Below are 15,955 nucleotides of genomic sequence, written 5' to 3'. Positions count from 1 at the left end.
CTCCTTACAGAGGTGCCACTTGCAGATGTCACTCTGTCCCCATCTTCGGGTAAAGTGATCAATTTCTTGAGAACCTGTGTTTAAGAACCTTTGCAACTTTTCACACGGTCGTTATATTGGCCAGTAAATGTCATACGCGAGTTTTGTAAAGTGTGGTTTACTGAGTCACCTGCCCCAAAGTTACATTATAGAAGTGTAGTGTCCTGGACCCTATCACAGACCTACTGAATGAGAATCCTGGAAGCGTGGCACCATAATCTTCTTTGAACAGGTCGGGAGGGTCCCTGTGGACACTGAAGTGTAAGGAACTCTGTTTTAGGATCTCATTTTATACTCTGAATTGCTTTTATTTCTTCTAGTGGATTTTTAGACATTTCAGACAAACAGCAATATAATGCATACACAATATTTAATTGGATGGTCAGAGGCCTCCAGAACAAATTCTGAAGGCGGGTCAGTGCATGTGTGCACATGTGCCTACACACACACACACACACACACACACACACACATGCACATGCACACGAAGTTCCATCTCACACACGCAGCCGTTTCCTGCAGCAAAGGAGGGCTGAACAAGAAAAGAGCAGGAAAACCCAATTTACACAAGTGATTTTGCAGTTCCCTCAATTACCTTGCCAGGAAGATTCATATGGAGTAATGCACTGCCACCTGGCGTCCATTTTGTGCATTGCAGGTACCTGTCTGCTGGAGCTGCATCGCCAGCTTGTTCAGCTCCAGCCTGAGTGGAGCCAGCCAACTGGGGGCCTCCAGGGGCTGGAGGTTCACTTCTGCAGCTCTATTAGGGCGGATCACATCCCTTGTGCAGAAAAGAATGCATAAAGGCTAGGCTTTGGGGCAGCAGGAGCTAAGAAGTAAGCTCTTACATATTACACATGTAAGAAGTAAATGAATGCAAGAGGATGTGGGAATCTGAAAAAATAAACCCCACACATTTGTATGAATATATAATTGCGTAAACATGCAAGAAGGAATTCATGAAAACACACATATGCATACTAAAGGCCGAAGTGCTCTGTGTCCTGAATGCCTCTTAGATCTCATGGGCGCTCACTCGTTCCCTCCCTCTCTCCACCTGTGCCCTTTGGGCTTTCTTGCTATTCCTCAAATACGGAGAGCCGCCTCCTCCTCAATGTCTGTGCACTTGCTCTGCCCTCATCCTGGAGCGTATGTTTTACTCTAGGGGCTGGACAGCTGGCACTTGGTGCAGCCTATGCACTATTGAGGGAGGCGGGCACTGAACACAAAAAGTAGCAAGGTGGGCCAGAGGCGGATAGGTGAGAGGCAGGAAAGTCGGAAGAGAGTGGTCGTGGTCCAGGTGAGAGTGCTGCTCAGTGTAGGAACCAGAGCAGGGCTGCGGAGGGTGAGCAGAGCTCTAACAGAGACATTTATGAAACCAAATCAGTGGTTTCCTAAGTGGGTACGGATGGCAAGAAATAAGGAATCTAGGTTGACTTTCGGCTTCTGGGATGGTCCCCAAGATGAACTTTGGTTTTATTCATTAAGATATAGTGAATACAGAATGGGGGTGGGGTGGATAATGGGTTCCTCAGGAATATTTGGCTGCTAATTGAATCTGGAATCAAGAAGGTGGCTTGAGAGCCCTAAGCATCTAGTTTATCATTAAAGGTCCAGGTGTGGGTGATATTACTTGGTAGAAGAGTATATGGAGGGAAAAAAGGCCAAAGATAGTACTCAACGAAAGGTATTGAAATGTCAAGCAGAGGAAGAGACAGTGATGAAACCAAGTGGACAGGACCGAGGTAGCACTTTCTTCCTGCCTCACGGAATAATGGGGGGGATGCTTGATTTTTGTCCCGTTTACCCCGGAGGGAACTGCGTTTTGCCTGGGAACAAGAGATCAGGGGCCACAGGGAAGGTCCTAGTAGTTCTCTGTGAAGCGGTTGTTCACATTTTATGGGTTTGTTCTTCTGATTAAGGTTTCTGGTCTACTGGTCTCTGTAAATAGAATCATCTTTTTTTCTTTTTTCTTTTTTTCAATTGAGCGCATCCTGAGAACCACAGAGCTCTTTCTACCCACTCATGATGCCTTTGTCCTGGACAAGCTTAAGTCAACACCAAACATAATTTGTTCCGTGCTTACCTAATTAGGCAGCTTTATGGACACTCACATACAGACACGCGCGATACGCGCACTCTCACACACAAACACACACCTTTACACACCCACAGATCTTTAACGTCCGGTAAATAGTAGAGGGTAATTATGTGTAGAGAAGTTTGGGGCTTTGTTTCACGCTCCCCGACTCCCCCACCGCCTGCCATGGATTCTGTGAGGTTTGCACAATCCTGGTTTGCCGCCAAGGGTATAACCTCTTGGAAAATTGGCATCTCGTCGTGAAATCCCCTATTCTGCCTGTTCATGTAAGGACTTCGGAAATTATTTTTACATTTTAAAACTTGTACACATAAATAACTCGGGTTCTAGACCTGGAAGAACGTCGGTACGTGGCAAATGTTGAGATATAATTATTCACACTATATCCTTTTCGCCAAAGTAGAGAAAGTGCCTGAGCACTTCCCTCAGGACCTAGGACTGGGGTGTTTCCGAGGCTTCCAGACAGAACACGCGTTCTCGTCAGCGCAGGGCAGGCAAAGCAGAGCAAGCCCTTCCCTCTCTGTGCCTCTTCTTTTCTCTTGTGCCTCAGGTCCCCTGGAGCATGTCCACCTGTCTCTTCCCTTTGTCACCACAAAGAACAAAGAGGTCAACGCGACTGCCGTGCTGTGGCCCAGCCAAGTGGGCACCCTCACTTACGTGTGGTGGTACGGGAACAACACAGAGGTAGGTAGTCCTTTCCCGCGGGGTCTGGGGGCAGCTCCACTCAAACTGGCTGAAGCCAAAACAGGAATGAAAATGGCTTAATTAACTCCGGAGTCTGTGGGTAGGCCTCGCTGCGGGGCCAGCAGGCTCTGCGTGCACCAGTCATCTCATCAGTATGCGCCCTTTGTCTTTCTGTCTCTCTCTTTGCCTCTCTCTCTCTCTCTCTCTCTCTCTCTCTCTCTCTCTCTCTCTCTCTCTCTCTCTCTCTCTCTCTCTCTCACTGCTCCATCCCCTGCCTCTTTCCTCTGGCTTCCTCTGTGTTGGTGTCCTTCTCCAGCTAGACTTTGGTTTGCAGTGACCCTTAGCAGCAGGCCGGGTTCTATACCCTCCAAGCTGAGCAGAGAAAGTAAACTCTTGCCCAAATATTCTAACTCACGTCCTGGAATGGAGTATCATTGGCCAGGCCTTGCATACAGTGCTGGGGCTGGAAAGAGAGGCATTCAAGTCAGCCTCCTTAGAACCACAGGGACCAAGAGAAGGTATGGAATGGTCCCCAAAAGGGAAAGGGGTGAATGGATACTGGTCAGGCCAAGGCAACAGAGGCCTATTACCCGCCAGCCCCTAAACGGCCTCTTCCCCTTATGTTTTCCCCAAACATTCCCCGTGATCAAAAGTCAGCAGCGATTTTAAAGCCAGTAAAGACCTCACCCTCATTTACTCTAAGTCCTTCATTTTGCAGATGAAAGAAGGTGCCGATGACACTGACAGGGGGCTTGCTCCCATCTCGAACCAGCTGCTGCAGGCGGAGGCCAGATCCAGGCCTTCTGACGCCTACGTGAATTTGTATTCTCCTCACTCCAGGCAGCATGCTCTGAAATGAAATTTGCTGCCCAATGTAGGCAGGAGGACTAGCGCCCCACAGCCTCCCTCCCTGGGGCACCAGGACAGCCTGCCCTGACTGGGAAGCCCCTTCTACTTCCAGCAAAGTAGCTTTCACTTGATGACTTTGCTCTTCCAATGCAATGCGTTTTATTTTCATGCAAATCTTTGTCCACCCCAGAGCTCAACGTTGGCTTTCACTTGAGACATACTCGTAATTTTGCACAGGCCAGGAAGGAACTCCCCTGGCGCTAGACCTGCTACAAGCCTGACAGTGGAAGGACTCTGTCACCTCTGTCAACATAACCAAGCTGAAAAGTAGTCCTTTTTTATTACTTCTGAAACGATGCATGTAAATTCAGCCAAAACTGGGCCCGCTACCCACAGTGGAGGAGCAGAAATCTATGTCACTCGCCTGAAAGCTAGTACTGGAAAGTGAAAATACGAAATCACTTTCCTCTGCATCTCCTATTATTGACCTTTCAGCAGAAAACTGAATTCTCAACAGACCATGTTGAGTGGACTTCTTATGCTGGCTTTAGTCTTCCCTTTGCCATACAGGGAGTTAAATGAATTTTGATTTTAAAATTAATCAAGAAAAGACAGGAATGAAATGATTGCAGGGAGTGAGTGGAGGGAGGTCAGTAGGCTAATACTCTTTTCCTTCAGGTCCCCCGTATCTAGTTGTATTACAGGCACGAATCCAAATATTTTTTTTTTTGAGTCATCAAACCACTGTCCAATTACTACTTATTTCCATAGCAGCTGCTTCTAGGAAACTGCTGATAGGGCTTCTCAGTAGAAGCTCAGCCGCACCAGGCCACGCCTCTCTAACGAGTGCAGTTTTGGCATCCATGGTTGCTGCATTCCATTATAATTTATTATAAACAGCACACCCTGGAGATAAACAACTGGAGCTGATAGATTTCCAGTGACTGCTGCTTAAACCTCGATTAATATGAGCCCTCTGTCTCGGTCTGATTTGCATGTTTCCTTGGGTTAAAGGATCTGCTTGACACCAGTAGGTTATCCATAAGGATGTACATGTGAACATATATCCCACCATCAAGGGGGAGGGGTATCAGTCTTCCCAGCCCTCCGTCTGTGCGGTAGGGGAAGTGTCAAATTCACAAGCAATGGGCAGAGCCACTTGGGGTCATCACTCTAATAGCCCGTGTCTGGCCTGGGCTTAGTTGGGCTTGAGATAATGGGGAGGCGTAGTTGGGGTCCGTTGCACTGGGTTCGCCAGGCAGCGCCTCCACTGATTTACGTAGCTCGTTGGTGGCTCAGAGCTAGCTATCTCATCTGGGAGTGAAGGGCTTTCCCCTCACTCTGTGCCCCGTTTATTTTAGCCCTTGATCACCTTGGAGGGAAGCATATCATTCAAGTTTACTTCCGAAGGGATGAACACCATCACGGTGCAGGTCTCCGCGGGGAATGCCATCCTGCAGGACACCAAGACCATCGCCGTGTATGGTGAGTGCTCCGTCTTCACTGACCACAGCTGCCCTCCTGCTTGGAGGAAGTCGTGTGCTACCACAGTGCCCGTGGCCATTGAGGCTCTCCCGGCTTATGACCCAGAGTACAGAGGGCAGCAATTGAGGAGGAGCTGAGTCAGGTCTGGTCTCCTCCTTTGGGGAAGACATGGTCCACCAGCAAAACAGTGGTCACAAAACCCCTGAGGGTTTACTGTTTCGTTTTCTCGCAGTGACTCTGGTGCACAAGGAGCGACCATTCACTCACTCACCTCAGGTGGGGGAGAGGGACCTTCATGATGTGTAAGGCTCTTTCAGTTCATTTGGTAGTTTGGTGGTGTTTGAATAGCCAAAACCTGTAATGAAAGAAAATTATTAATATTGAGGCTTTTTTATTTTTAAAAGTTTAACTTTTAAAATCTTGATGATTAAGAGTAACCTACCAATGTATAAATACTCTGAGAATCTTTTCCACAAATCTGTATCCTAAAAACAAAACAAAACAAAAATTCTGCTAGATAAAAAGCAACAGAAGGGGCCTAACAAGCAGGAGTAATGCACCATCATAGACTGGGTATTGGTTCGAACAACTTTGTAATCAATTAGGGAAATTGAACATGGTCAAAGTATTGATGGAATGAACATTTACTGAAGTGGAAAGGTGGAATTATTGATTGAAAGTGGGAGATTGAAAAAACAATTTATACAAATTGATCTCATTTGGGGAAATATTTTCTGCATAGAAAGATATGCAGATGGATGCACTAAATGTAATGCATGGATGGTAAAAATGTAAGCTTGAATGTTAATATGGAAGTGGTACAAAAACATTAAAATTTAAAAACAAGAATTTAAAAGAATAGATAGGGGAAATAAATGCTGTGCAGAGAGAGAGTATAAGAGGGAGGGATAAAGCGAGGGGGGGAGAATTAGATAGATAGATAGATAGATAGATAGATAGATAGATAGATAGATAGATGAGGGAGAGGACAAGAGAGAGGCAGGCAGACACGCTAGCTTGTGGTCCAGATAATATCAATTGCCCCAGTTCCAGAATTAATTGATTCTGACTCAGCTTCTGTTTTTCATTTCTCATCTTGCCAACTTGACCTTCAAATTCAGAACGTAATTTGTAAGCAGCTTTGAACATGTCTGAAGGGATGCTATTCCTCCTCGCATGGCTGGGTGTTAGATTTCATCGTTTCCTCCCTCCCCCACCCCAGGAGGCTCCATGAGCCCAAATAGTAAGTGCAAGTAAAGCAGGACTGGTGTTCCTCACCAGGTCCCATCCGTGAGGCAGCCTCCCAGTCAGGTGACCAAAAGGGAGAACTTTTGTTTTTCTTTCCTTAGCCATCTCCTTTCTACACTCTGGGAGGCACTGGAATCCTAACAGCCCTCGTATAGGGTAGGTGATATTATTACTCTTATTTTTTTTGGAGCGGTCACTACCCGACCCAGCTAGTAAGTTGTAGAGCTGGGCTTCCCACACAGCCCGTCTATACCAGGGCCCACGCTCTGAAGTCGCCTTGCTTAGCTGTGTCTTCCACCTGCCGTTCTCACCTGGATGTCACTTGCATCGCTAATGGGCGCTGACCCACTAGTCCAGCAGATGTCCTCTTGGTTCAGCATATCAGCAACCTTCTCACTAGAACCACAGAGAGAACTTTAGACCTAGAATGTCTGTGGGCTTATCTGGTCCAGCTAGTCATTTTACAGATAGGAGGTGATGGCCCAGAAATGGGAAATTACTGGCTTCAAGTCATTCCACTGTTCAGTGAAAGAGCCGGCAATAATAATGGTGATGGAAGTGGTAGTAATTAACATTGATGACACTCTTACCAGCCTCCGTTCTAAGCACTTGATATATATGATCTGCTTTAGTGAACAGACTTATGAGACAAATTTATGAGAAATACGCTATAATTATCCTTGTTTCACAAATGAGAAAATATGAGCTAAGTATAAGAAACAGAGCCTAAAACTCTGAATTCAGAGGGAATGTTTCTAACCACTTTCCACCCCCTTGCTACTTGGAGTTTTTCCTCTTCCTGAAATCTCTGTAAAGCCATCATCCAAAAGAGAATCAATCCATCAGCTGGGTTCTCTTCATTTAAAAAGGTCTCTTCATTCAACACTTGAGCAGGGAAAGTGATCTCCCCCTCCTCTAACCAAATTCCTGAGCCACCAAACAGCCCTAATTCATCTTTAGTCAGATGAGTTGTCCAGAGTTTCATATGTATGACAAGAAAATTTTAATGACATTTGTGACACATTAAAGGCAAATTGCAGCACAAGGAGTTAGGCAGCATTGAACTCAACTAAAACAAAAGGCAAGGAGATTTTTAAACTTTGAGATGAGCCAGTGGAAAAGTGCTGAAGCTCTGTGGGGGTAAGGGGATTATCAGTGTGACTAGGTCATCTATGTTTGCCAATTGGTGCTTATGGAAGTAAGGCATCTACCCTCCCAGAGGCTGGGGTCCTATCTTCTTCTTTTTTTTAAATTTTATTGGGGAACAGTGTGTCTTTTCAGGACCCATCAGCTCCAAGTCAAGTTGTTGTCCTTCAGTCTAGTTGTGGGGGGGGAGGGGGGAGTTGGGAAGGGGGGAGTGGCACAGCCCACCATCCCATGCAGGAATCAGTGATAATTACAATTCAAAGAGATGGTTCCCAGGTCCTTGAGAAAGCCCATTACTGGTTTATAGAAGATTTACATCTCAAAGGGGCAGAGAAAAAATTTACAATTGGAAAATTTATCTCTCTCAGCAGCTACCAGATAGATAGATATAGATAGATAGACAGACAGACAGACCGATAGATATAGACAGATATGTATGTATAGGTGTAATGTATATATTATTGGTGTTTACCCTTTGCTCCTCCAGCATGCATCCCCTATTTGTTAAATAAACTTAAGTATGACTTTTCTTGGCCATTCTCCCTCCGTGCTCTGCTATTTAGCATGCTGAGTAATTACAGAGGGAGCTATATAATTTTTCTCATCTGTGTCCTTTTATGCAGATAAACATCTTCCCTTTTAGATAAAGTTGCTGCAGTTTGAGAAGAAGTTCTAAGAACGTGAAACTGAAACATAAACTAGTATCTTCAAAGTGAAAAGTTAGGACTCAGTGGGTGCTATTTGCCATGCTACTAATTAGGATGCATTTCATTGTTCTCTATCAGAACCGAAGTGGTGATTTTCATATAGGTGACCAGTGATTCATAAAATAGTCTAGCTTTGAAAAATACGTCTTTGGGATACGCTGCCATCGACACACACCTTATAACGTAAGAGCCTTCAGAGCCTGTGTCCGATAGGTTTCAGCGCTGTTAGGAAATGCACAAGCGGGCTTTTATATTTCAGCATGCCGATGTTGATGAACCCCTTTTGAAATACAAGGACATGCTTCAGACACGAAAGAGGTGTTGGTTGAATAAGTAAAGGCAGAAATTACAGAGAACCTCCACTGTCATTCATTCAACAAAAACATATTAATTAAATGACTCATAGATAGTAATTGAAAACCTACCGTGAACCGGATACTATTTCAAAGGGGCCAGGAACACAGTGCCCCTGTCTTCATTGAAATTCTATTCCAGTGCGAGGCAGACCATGAAAACAAAATGAGTTAAACAGCAAGAAATACGAAAAGGACCAATGGGGCCATATGATGAAGGGGGTTCAAGTTGGTGAGACGGAGGATGCCTGAGGTGGCTGGTGGCAAAGGCTTCTCCTGGGAGAGACTGATTAATGAGTTGAGAGTGCTATAATCTGGGGAACGGGAAATGTACCAATGTGGGAAAGAGCCTGGCAGACTGAGGACCAGAGGGAAGGACAGGGTGCTGGAGTGCATGTCCTTACCCAGCTTAGGGACGAACATGGGCGCTTGTGACAGCCATATAGAAGAGTTCACGATGAGCCGTGAGTAAGTGTGAAGTCAGCTGCTGTGCAGAATATTGAAAGATACCGTGTGGATCCAATGAGTAAGGGCAGCCCCGGGTTCTAGTTCCACGAACGGTAAGCATGCAAGTCAGTCAAAGGAGAGAAAATCGGTACTGGGTTGTGCGGGACTCTGAAGGCCATGGTAAGAATCTGAGTTTTATTCTAAATGCATTGTGGAGCCATGTGCCAAAGGCTGTGCTGAGATCCCCAGGGCTGTGCTTGGAAACCAATCACCATGCTAGGGCCAAGGCCACGCCTTCCATGGGCTGATTCCAGCCAATGACTGAGTGGGACAGAAATAAGAAGGCGGATCCATTCCTGGGACGCATTCCTTCTGCCTTTGGTGAGAAGACTCCCCACCCCTGTCTCTCTGAACCTCCCTCAGACTGCACAGCAGTCGTTCATCCTTCCTCCCTCTCTCCCAGCAAGTGCCACTCATGTTTCACAGTCTGTGGGTACCCCAAGCTCCTCTGGCTTCCCCCCGATGCTCTCTCAGAGATGATTCTCTTCAAAAAATCCTTTTTAAAAATATTGGGTTGTCAGAAAAGTCATGACATATTCTTTCTATGTTTTTCATTGCAAAAATGCGTCATGACTCTTCCCACAACCCAATCATTTTGTCTGCTTCCTGGAGGACTGGGACTAACTCAGGGGCTGTGGAGACAGCTAACCAAACCGTTGACCTAAGGAGTTCAAAATTGCATTAAATGAAACTTTCATGCAAACACAAAATAGCAATAGAATGACTGCAATAATAATTATGATTATGTAATCGAATAATTATTATTATACAATCATATACTATTAATGAGAGTATGTGCCAGACAGAGTTGTGCCATAAAAAATAACAGTAAAACATGGCGGGAGAGGGTATTCAGTCGGTAAATGCTCAAACTAGAGCTTGACTATAGTGATCATAGAAGGTGGGAAGGATGGGGCATTCTAGGCAAGGGGCAGTGTGTGCAAGGGCCCAGGCTCACAAACCTGTGATGCACTCAGGGCGCTCCAAGTCATACAGTGTCCTGGAGTGTACAGTCGAGAACTGGGAACAGTGGACAAAGGCTGCGAGCCAGTCAGGAGCCAGAGCCTAGGGCTTTGGTCTGGAAAACGAGGAGCTGGGAGGTAACAGGGATGGGATGTTGAATTTGCCATGCAGTAGGGTATCCCTGGTAAGTGTGGGGGGAAAGAACCTTCCATTCGGGCTTTGCAGAAAATATAAAGTATAACAGACTTCCTGAGAGAACCGTTTGATGTAACAGTGATCACTCTGCTCTTGTATCCCCAGAGGAATTTCGGTCTCTCCGCCTGTCGTTTTCTCCAAACCTGGACGACTACAACCCGGACATCCCCGAGTGGAGAAGGGACATCAGCCGAGTCATCAAAAAGTCCCTGGTGGAAGTGAGTGCAGACAGTTCCTTCTCTTGCCCAGGCACATTTCCTCTCTGTCCTTGAAGGGAAGCATGGTCAGGAGATCCTTGTGCAAAGAAATGGCAGGGAAGAGCTGGAGCCCTGATCTGATATCTGCATAGCTGAGCCCCATGCTTGCAGACACGTCACGAATGCTATGGGGGCAGTGAAACTGTGAACAAACATGTGGTCCTTAGCTCTGCTTAGAGAAGAACATGGAAATTTGTGACAGTCGTATAGAAGAGTCCACGATGAGCCATTAGTAAGCGTGAAGTCAGTTGCTGTGCAGAATACGGAAAGACACAGTGTGGGTCCAATTATTAAGAGCGGCCCCGGGTTCTGGCTCCACGAACGGTGAGCATAGCTGCACAGCGAGCTCTCCATACCTGATGGTTAGTCATCCTTCAATGTCCCGGTTCTTGTAAAGGCATTTGTCTCCTACAGCAGCCCTGAGAGGAAGGCATCATTGCCCTCAATTTGCAGATGGAGCAACTGAGGTTCAGAGCGGTTAAATGACTTGCCTAACGCCTCATAGCTAATAAGTGATGAAGTGCAAAATTGAAGTGAAGGGTCTGAGTCCAATGTCTGGGATTTACCTATGAGACACAGCTCCCTGGGTTACTGGGAAAAAGAACAAGGTGATGGGATTTATCCCTCTCTGAACCAGCGTCACTGACATTTTGAGAAGACACCTTCTTATAGGCACGCTCTCCTGCGTACTCCAGTCCCAGGAATAATCAGAGCATGGATACCTGCATAGAGCTGCTTGGAGTTGTTGCACAAACCCAGAAAGTCAGAGATGAGAGGCTTTTCCCTAGGGTATGTGCTTAGCCCAAAAGGCAAGTCCATGCAGGATTTTCTGTACATTCTTCCCTACACCCCACACATGGTGCCGCATGATACAAAGAGATATGGGATAAAGGCATTCAGATAACCCCTGCTCAGCAAACCGATCTCGCATCCAGCCTTTTAGTGAGGAGCTGCCCTTCCCCATTATTTGTGTTCATATTTATTTAGCACATACAGTATTCCAGAGACCCTCCTCAGTGCTTTCATTGCTATCACATTTAATTACAGAAAAACAAGCCTGGGGCCGGCCGAGTGGCTCAGTTGGTTAAGAGCTCGCTCAAGAGTTTGAGCTCTGAGCAACAGCGGTTCAATTCCTGTCCCGAGATGAGCTGCCGCTGAGCTGCCAACAGGTGGCAGGATGGCTCAGCTTAAAAAAAAAAGAAGAAGAAAGAAAAACAAGCCTGCCTGTGATGTAGATAGTATGATTATCCCCATTTTACCGGTGAGGAAACTGATAGAGACAGCTAACTCGCCCAAGGTCATGCAGTTAAGAATTAGGCTTGGGAGTCAGGCCATCAAGTTTTGAATTTGATTTCATGGTTTCATAACCGTTGCCCTGTACTGCCACTCTTTGCCTGATAATGTGGGAAGCAGGGATAAGTGGAATGGGGGGGTGCAGAAGGGGTATCTTCATGCGCCGGTGGGTAAATGCCCTCCCACCTTTGTCTTCATGCCTCAGCATCCGTAACATCATGGGTCGCTAAACATTATGGCCACCAGGGGGCGAAGCTACCAGACTCCAGGCCCAACTGGAATAGACCCTTCTACCCTGGGAGCTGTTTGGCCCTGGTGTGATAACTGGTTTCTCTCCTCTGCTGTCCAAGGGAGATGACTTACACCCTTCGATGAACCCACTGCCCACTTCCTTTGGTCTGCGACATTCTAGGAATCCACGTCCCTATAGATGTCCCCAGCAGCTGTCCACCACCTCTAGATGATTTGCCCACCGGGCATTAGCTCAGCAGTGACCAGCTTTCCAGGCTGACTGCACTTCACACTCGTTGTCTAGGGACCATTTGCCCTGGGCCTTCACCTTTGCTCCAGCTGTCCGGTAGGCTGGAACTTAACTGCTTTTCAAAATTTCTAGGCTGGGGCATAGCATAATCAGCTAAATGCAGAATAAACAGGTTGGGAATAGACATCCCTCAGGACAGGGTGTGACTGGGGGAGGGAGTTTTGAAAACTCCTAGGTTAGCCAGTCCTAAGAGGCAGCTGACACAACCCCTGGTTCCCAGTGACCCATCCTGCCTTTGGCCGTTTCCTTAAGTCCTGAAGCACCACGCTGCCAAGTGTACCTTCGTAAACCCTGCAAGATGGACAATTCAGGGTCAACTTATTTGTAGTTTTCTTTCTATGCATTACGCAACAGAATTGGATATAAAACGTGTTCCCTTTTCCTTACCAAATGGGGTTTTTCTGTTGACATTTCACAGTGAAATCTGAGCCATTCAGTAAACGTTTTTCTATATGATGAGGAGGATTGAGACATAACCTCCGAGTTAAACATCCAGTAGGGCCATAAAACAGTATGAGATTAGCTGTGACAGGAGCTGCTGTATTATCAGTGTCGGGAGAAGGGAGGCAGTAGAGCCCCGGTTAAGAGCAGAGGCTTCATGGTCAGACGAAGGTCCCGAACCAGGCATCACCACTCACTACCTAGATGGCCTTGAGCCGCTGTTTCACGTTCCGCCATCAACCGTCATCTGTCCTGTGACAGAAATAGAGACGCATTGCCCAGATCCCCACTCAGGGAAAGACTCCTGTCTTAGCTGCTGGGACTGCTGGGGGCAGGGGCTTCAGCCGCCTTGCCCATGTCATGTCCCTTTCCAGGGTGCTCCCACCCCGTGACTCACTGCTGCAGTTCTGTAAAGCCTTGGCCATCTCGGCGGAACCTCAGACAAACCTGAAGCACCGTTCTCACTCCGTGCAAGGTCTCCTGAGACTGTTGGCCCTCATCACAGCCCAGCTTCTCCCTCTGCTCATTCCTACTTCCTTCCCTTCACCCCCATAGATGGTGACCCCAAGAACATCCTTAATAAACACCCCGAATGCTAAACTCAGAGCCAGCCTCCTGAGGACCCCCACCTGTGATATGTCTTCACCTGCAAAGACAAGCATAATAATAATTGCATCAGAGTCGTTGTGGGGGAGGGGCTGCATTACATAATATTAACAAGTTACTTAGCACAACGCCTGACACATGGTACGGACCCGTAAATGGAATGTCTTACTACTTCGGAAAAGGTATGAAGGTGGAGTTCAAAATAAAAAATCGCCTAATTGGGAAATTGTGAAAAATATATTGAAACAAGCGGAGTTTAAGAAGGGTTATGAAGGATAAGTAGGGTTCTAGCAACAAATGTAGAGGAAAAAAACATCCTGCGGGAGATGGCACACACAAAAACATTCCCACAAAAAGGCTGGAATACTGAGACATTGTACATGACTCAGTTTGGCTGGAGCACAGGATAACTGTGTGAGGCATGGATAATTATTTTGGAAAGGAGGGGCAGGACCATCCTGCAGAAGGTTTGAATATATATTGAATCCAGTTGGTAGCGGGATGTATTGCAAGAATTTGGACAGGAAAATGCAATCTGAGTTGGACTGAACGAAACTAAATCTGGAAGTAGTAGCCTGTCTCCTGGAAATGGGGAAACTATTGTAAGACCTAAATGGGAGAGAGTGTAAATGCTGAATTGGGATATTAACAGTGGGTATTTAAACAGAAAGGAAGCAATAGGATTATTAGCGTGGAGGTCCAATCGTCAAGGTCTCATAGCTGGATGAGACACAACATGAGAAGGAGAATGCAGCGCCAGAGACAACTGGAAGGCTTCAAGCCAAGCTGTCTGGGAAAGTACTGCCTCGAGTCATTCAATGTAGAATGAAGACTTCGCGGGTGAAAATGGGTTCTTTTTTGGCATGTTTGTTGGAAGTCCTAGTAAAACAACCAAATGAATGACATTCTGACTGGTCCCTGGAGAGAAAAGCTGGGATTGGAGCTATTGATTCTAGAACCATCTGGAGAGGTTTTAGAGGCTCATGGGAAACCCTGAGGTATAAGCTCAAAAGAGAGCAGATGAGCTCAGATAAAGAGGAAGTCCTGGAGTGATATCTGTAGTTTTAACAGGAGGTTCACATGGCAAAGTGAAGGAAGGGCTCAGAGTGCTTCCTGAAATGGCCTGGTCATCAGTTCTGATGATGCGGAGAGGTCAGCAGGTGCCTGAGGGTTGTGAGATGGGCGAGTTCTGTTAGGTTCGGTCATTAAGATGCGACTGATCGAGTTGGAGAAGTAACTGTAGCGCTACAACGAAGGGGGAGGCTGGGTTCAAAAAGGTTACAGCATGAGAGGCAGATGATAGAGTTTCGTAAGTGAGCGTCTTCTCATTGTCAAGGTCCACTCACTAGAGATGCCCTAAAAAAAACAGGTAACATTTGAATCCCCAGGCATTGCTCCAGATGCTTCCTATGTAACTCACTGAATTCTCAAAATCCCCTCTTACAAGTACTACTAGTATCCGCGTTTTGTTTTTAAATTTGGGGTATATAGTAGGTATGGAGGAAACGAAGTGTTTAAACTCAGGAACGGAACTGAGATCGAACTTCAGACCAGTTTACTCCAGAGCCCGACTTGTAGCCCAGCGCTGCCTCTCACATGTCTTCGTACCTGGTTTCCCCAGGCCTCTGCTCCGACACCACCCCCACCCCCGTTCCTCACTGAGTCCTTGGTCCCGCCTCACCACCTTTCCTTCACTCCTCACGTGCGCCTCTGTATTTCTCCCTCAGGCCACGGGGGTGCCACCCCGGCACATCTTGGTGGCGGTGCTCCCCGGCTTACCCACGGCTGCTGAGCTCTTTGTCTTGCCGTATCAGGATCCGACAGGAGAAAACAAAATGTCAGCCGAGGACCTGGAGCAGGTGAGTCTCCCAGGTGACATTTCAGCATCTCCCAACCGTCCAGACCACACTCCTGCTAGTATCTCACCACCACGGCCGCAGCGCTGAAGGATCTCAGCTTGAGAGCGAGGCACCAGCTGTGTGTGGAGTCTTGGACTTTCTGGCCTTCCATGTCTCATCTATAATCCGGTAATCCTAACTACAGTTTCACCACACAAAAAAAAAACCAAGAAAAGCAAAAACCAAAATGCAAGTGAGAGTGTTTGCTGTCGGCAGTGGCTCAGGTGCTCAGAGCACATCCACGCTGTGAAATGCCCTCCTGTGTTTGCAATGAATTAGATAAGTCTATGCTTAGCTAAGACGTTAAGGGGGAAATGGCCAAGATATAAAATGGGAAAGAAGCAAGTGGCTGAACAACATGCAGAGGCTGTACCCATTTATATCTTACTGATTTTCATCACAAGAATGTCATAAGAAGCAAATGACTTGATGTGCACGGCATCATTTTTCAAAGGTCCAACTTTCGTACAAATCGTGAATCATGAATCCTCTTTATTACCGCCATGCTAAGTTGACCTGATGTGTGTTTACAATAAATGAGGATATTGGCTCCAGAGAACCTCCACTGGCTATTTGGGGTCCACTTTCTCATTTCTGCCACTTCTCAAGTATTAGATTATCTATGTGTGTTTCTCTCTCTCT

At 46.6% G+C, this 15,955-nt stretch overlaps 1 protein-coding gene across 6 annotated transcripts in view; it reads left to right on the top strand.

Annotated features, from left to right (window-relative positions):
• SORCS1 (sortilin related VPS10 domain containing receptor 1) overlaps nt 1–15,955 on the top strand; it is a 528,833-nt gene that overhangs the window by 483,982 nt on the left and 28,896 nt on the right. For all 6 annotated transcript variants that reach the window (XM_019661209.1, XM_019661205.1, XM_019661207.1 and 3 more), the window contains exons 20-23: nt 2,691–2,824; nt 5,035–5,158; nt 10,383–10,495; nt 15,143–15,274. In XM_019661209.1, the coding sequence (XP_019516754.1) occupies nt 2,691–2,824; nt 5,035–5,158; nt 10,383–10,495; nt 15,143–15,274 (503 nt within the window). The remainder of the gene's footprint in view (nt 1–2,690; nt 2,825–5,034; nt 5,159–10,382; nt 10,496–15,142; nt 15,275–15,955) is intronic.

Source organism: Hipposideros armiger, unplaced genomic scaffold (genome assembly GCF_001890085.2).
Source record: "Hipposideros armiger isolate ML-2016 unplaced genomic scaffold, ASM189008v1 scaffold_339, whole genome shotgun sequence".
Lineage (NCBI taxonomy): Eukaryota > Metazoa > Chordata > Mammalia > Chiroptera > Hipposideridae > Hipposideros > Hipposideros armiger.
Note: the sequence above shows the minus strand (reverse complement) of the source record. Positions and strands in the feature narration are given on the sequence as shown.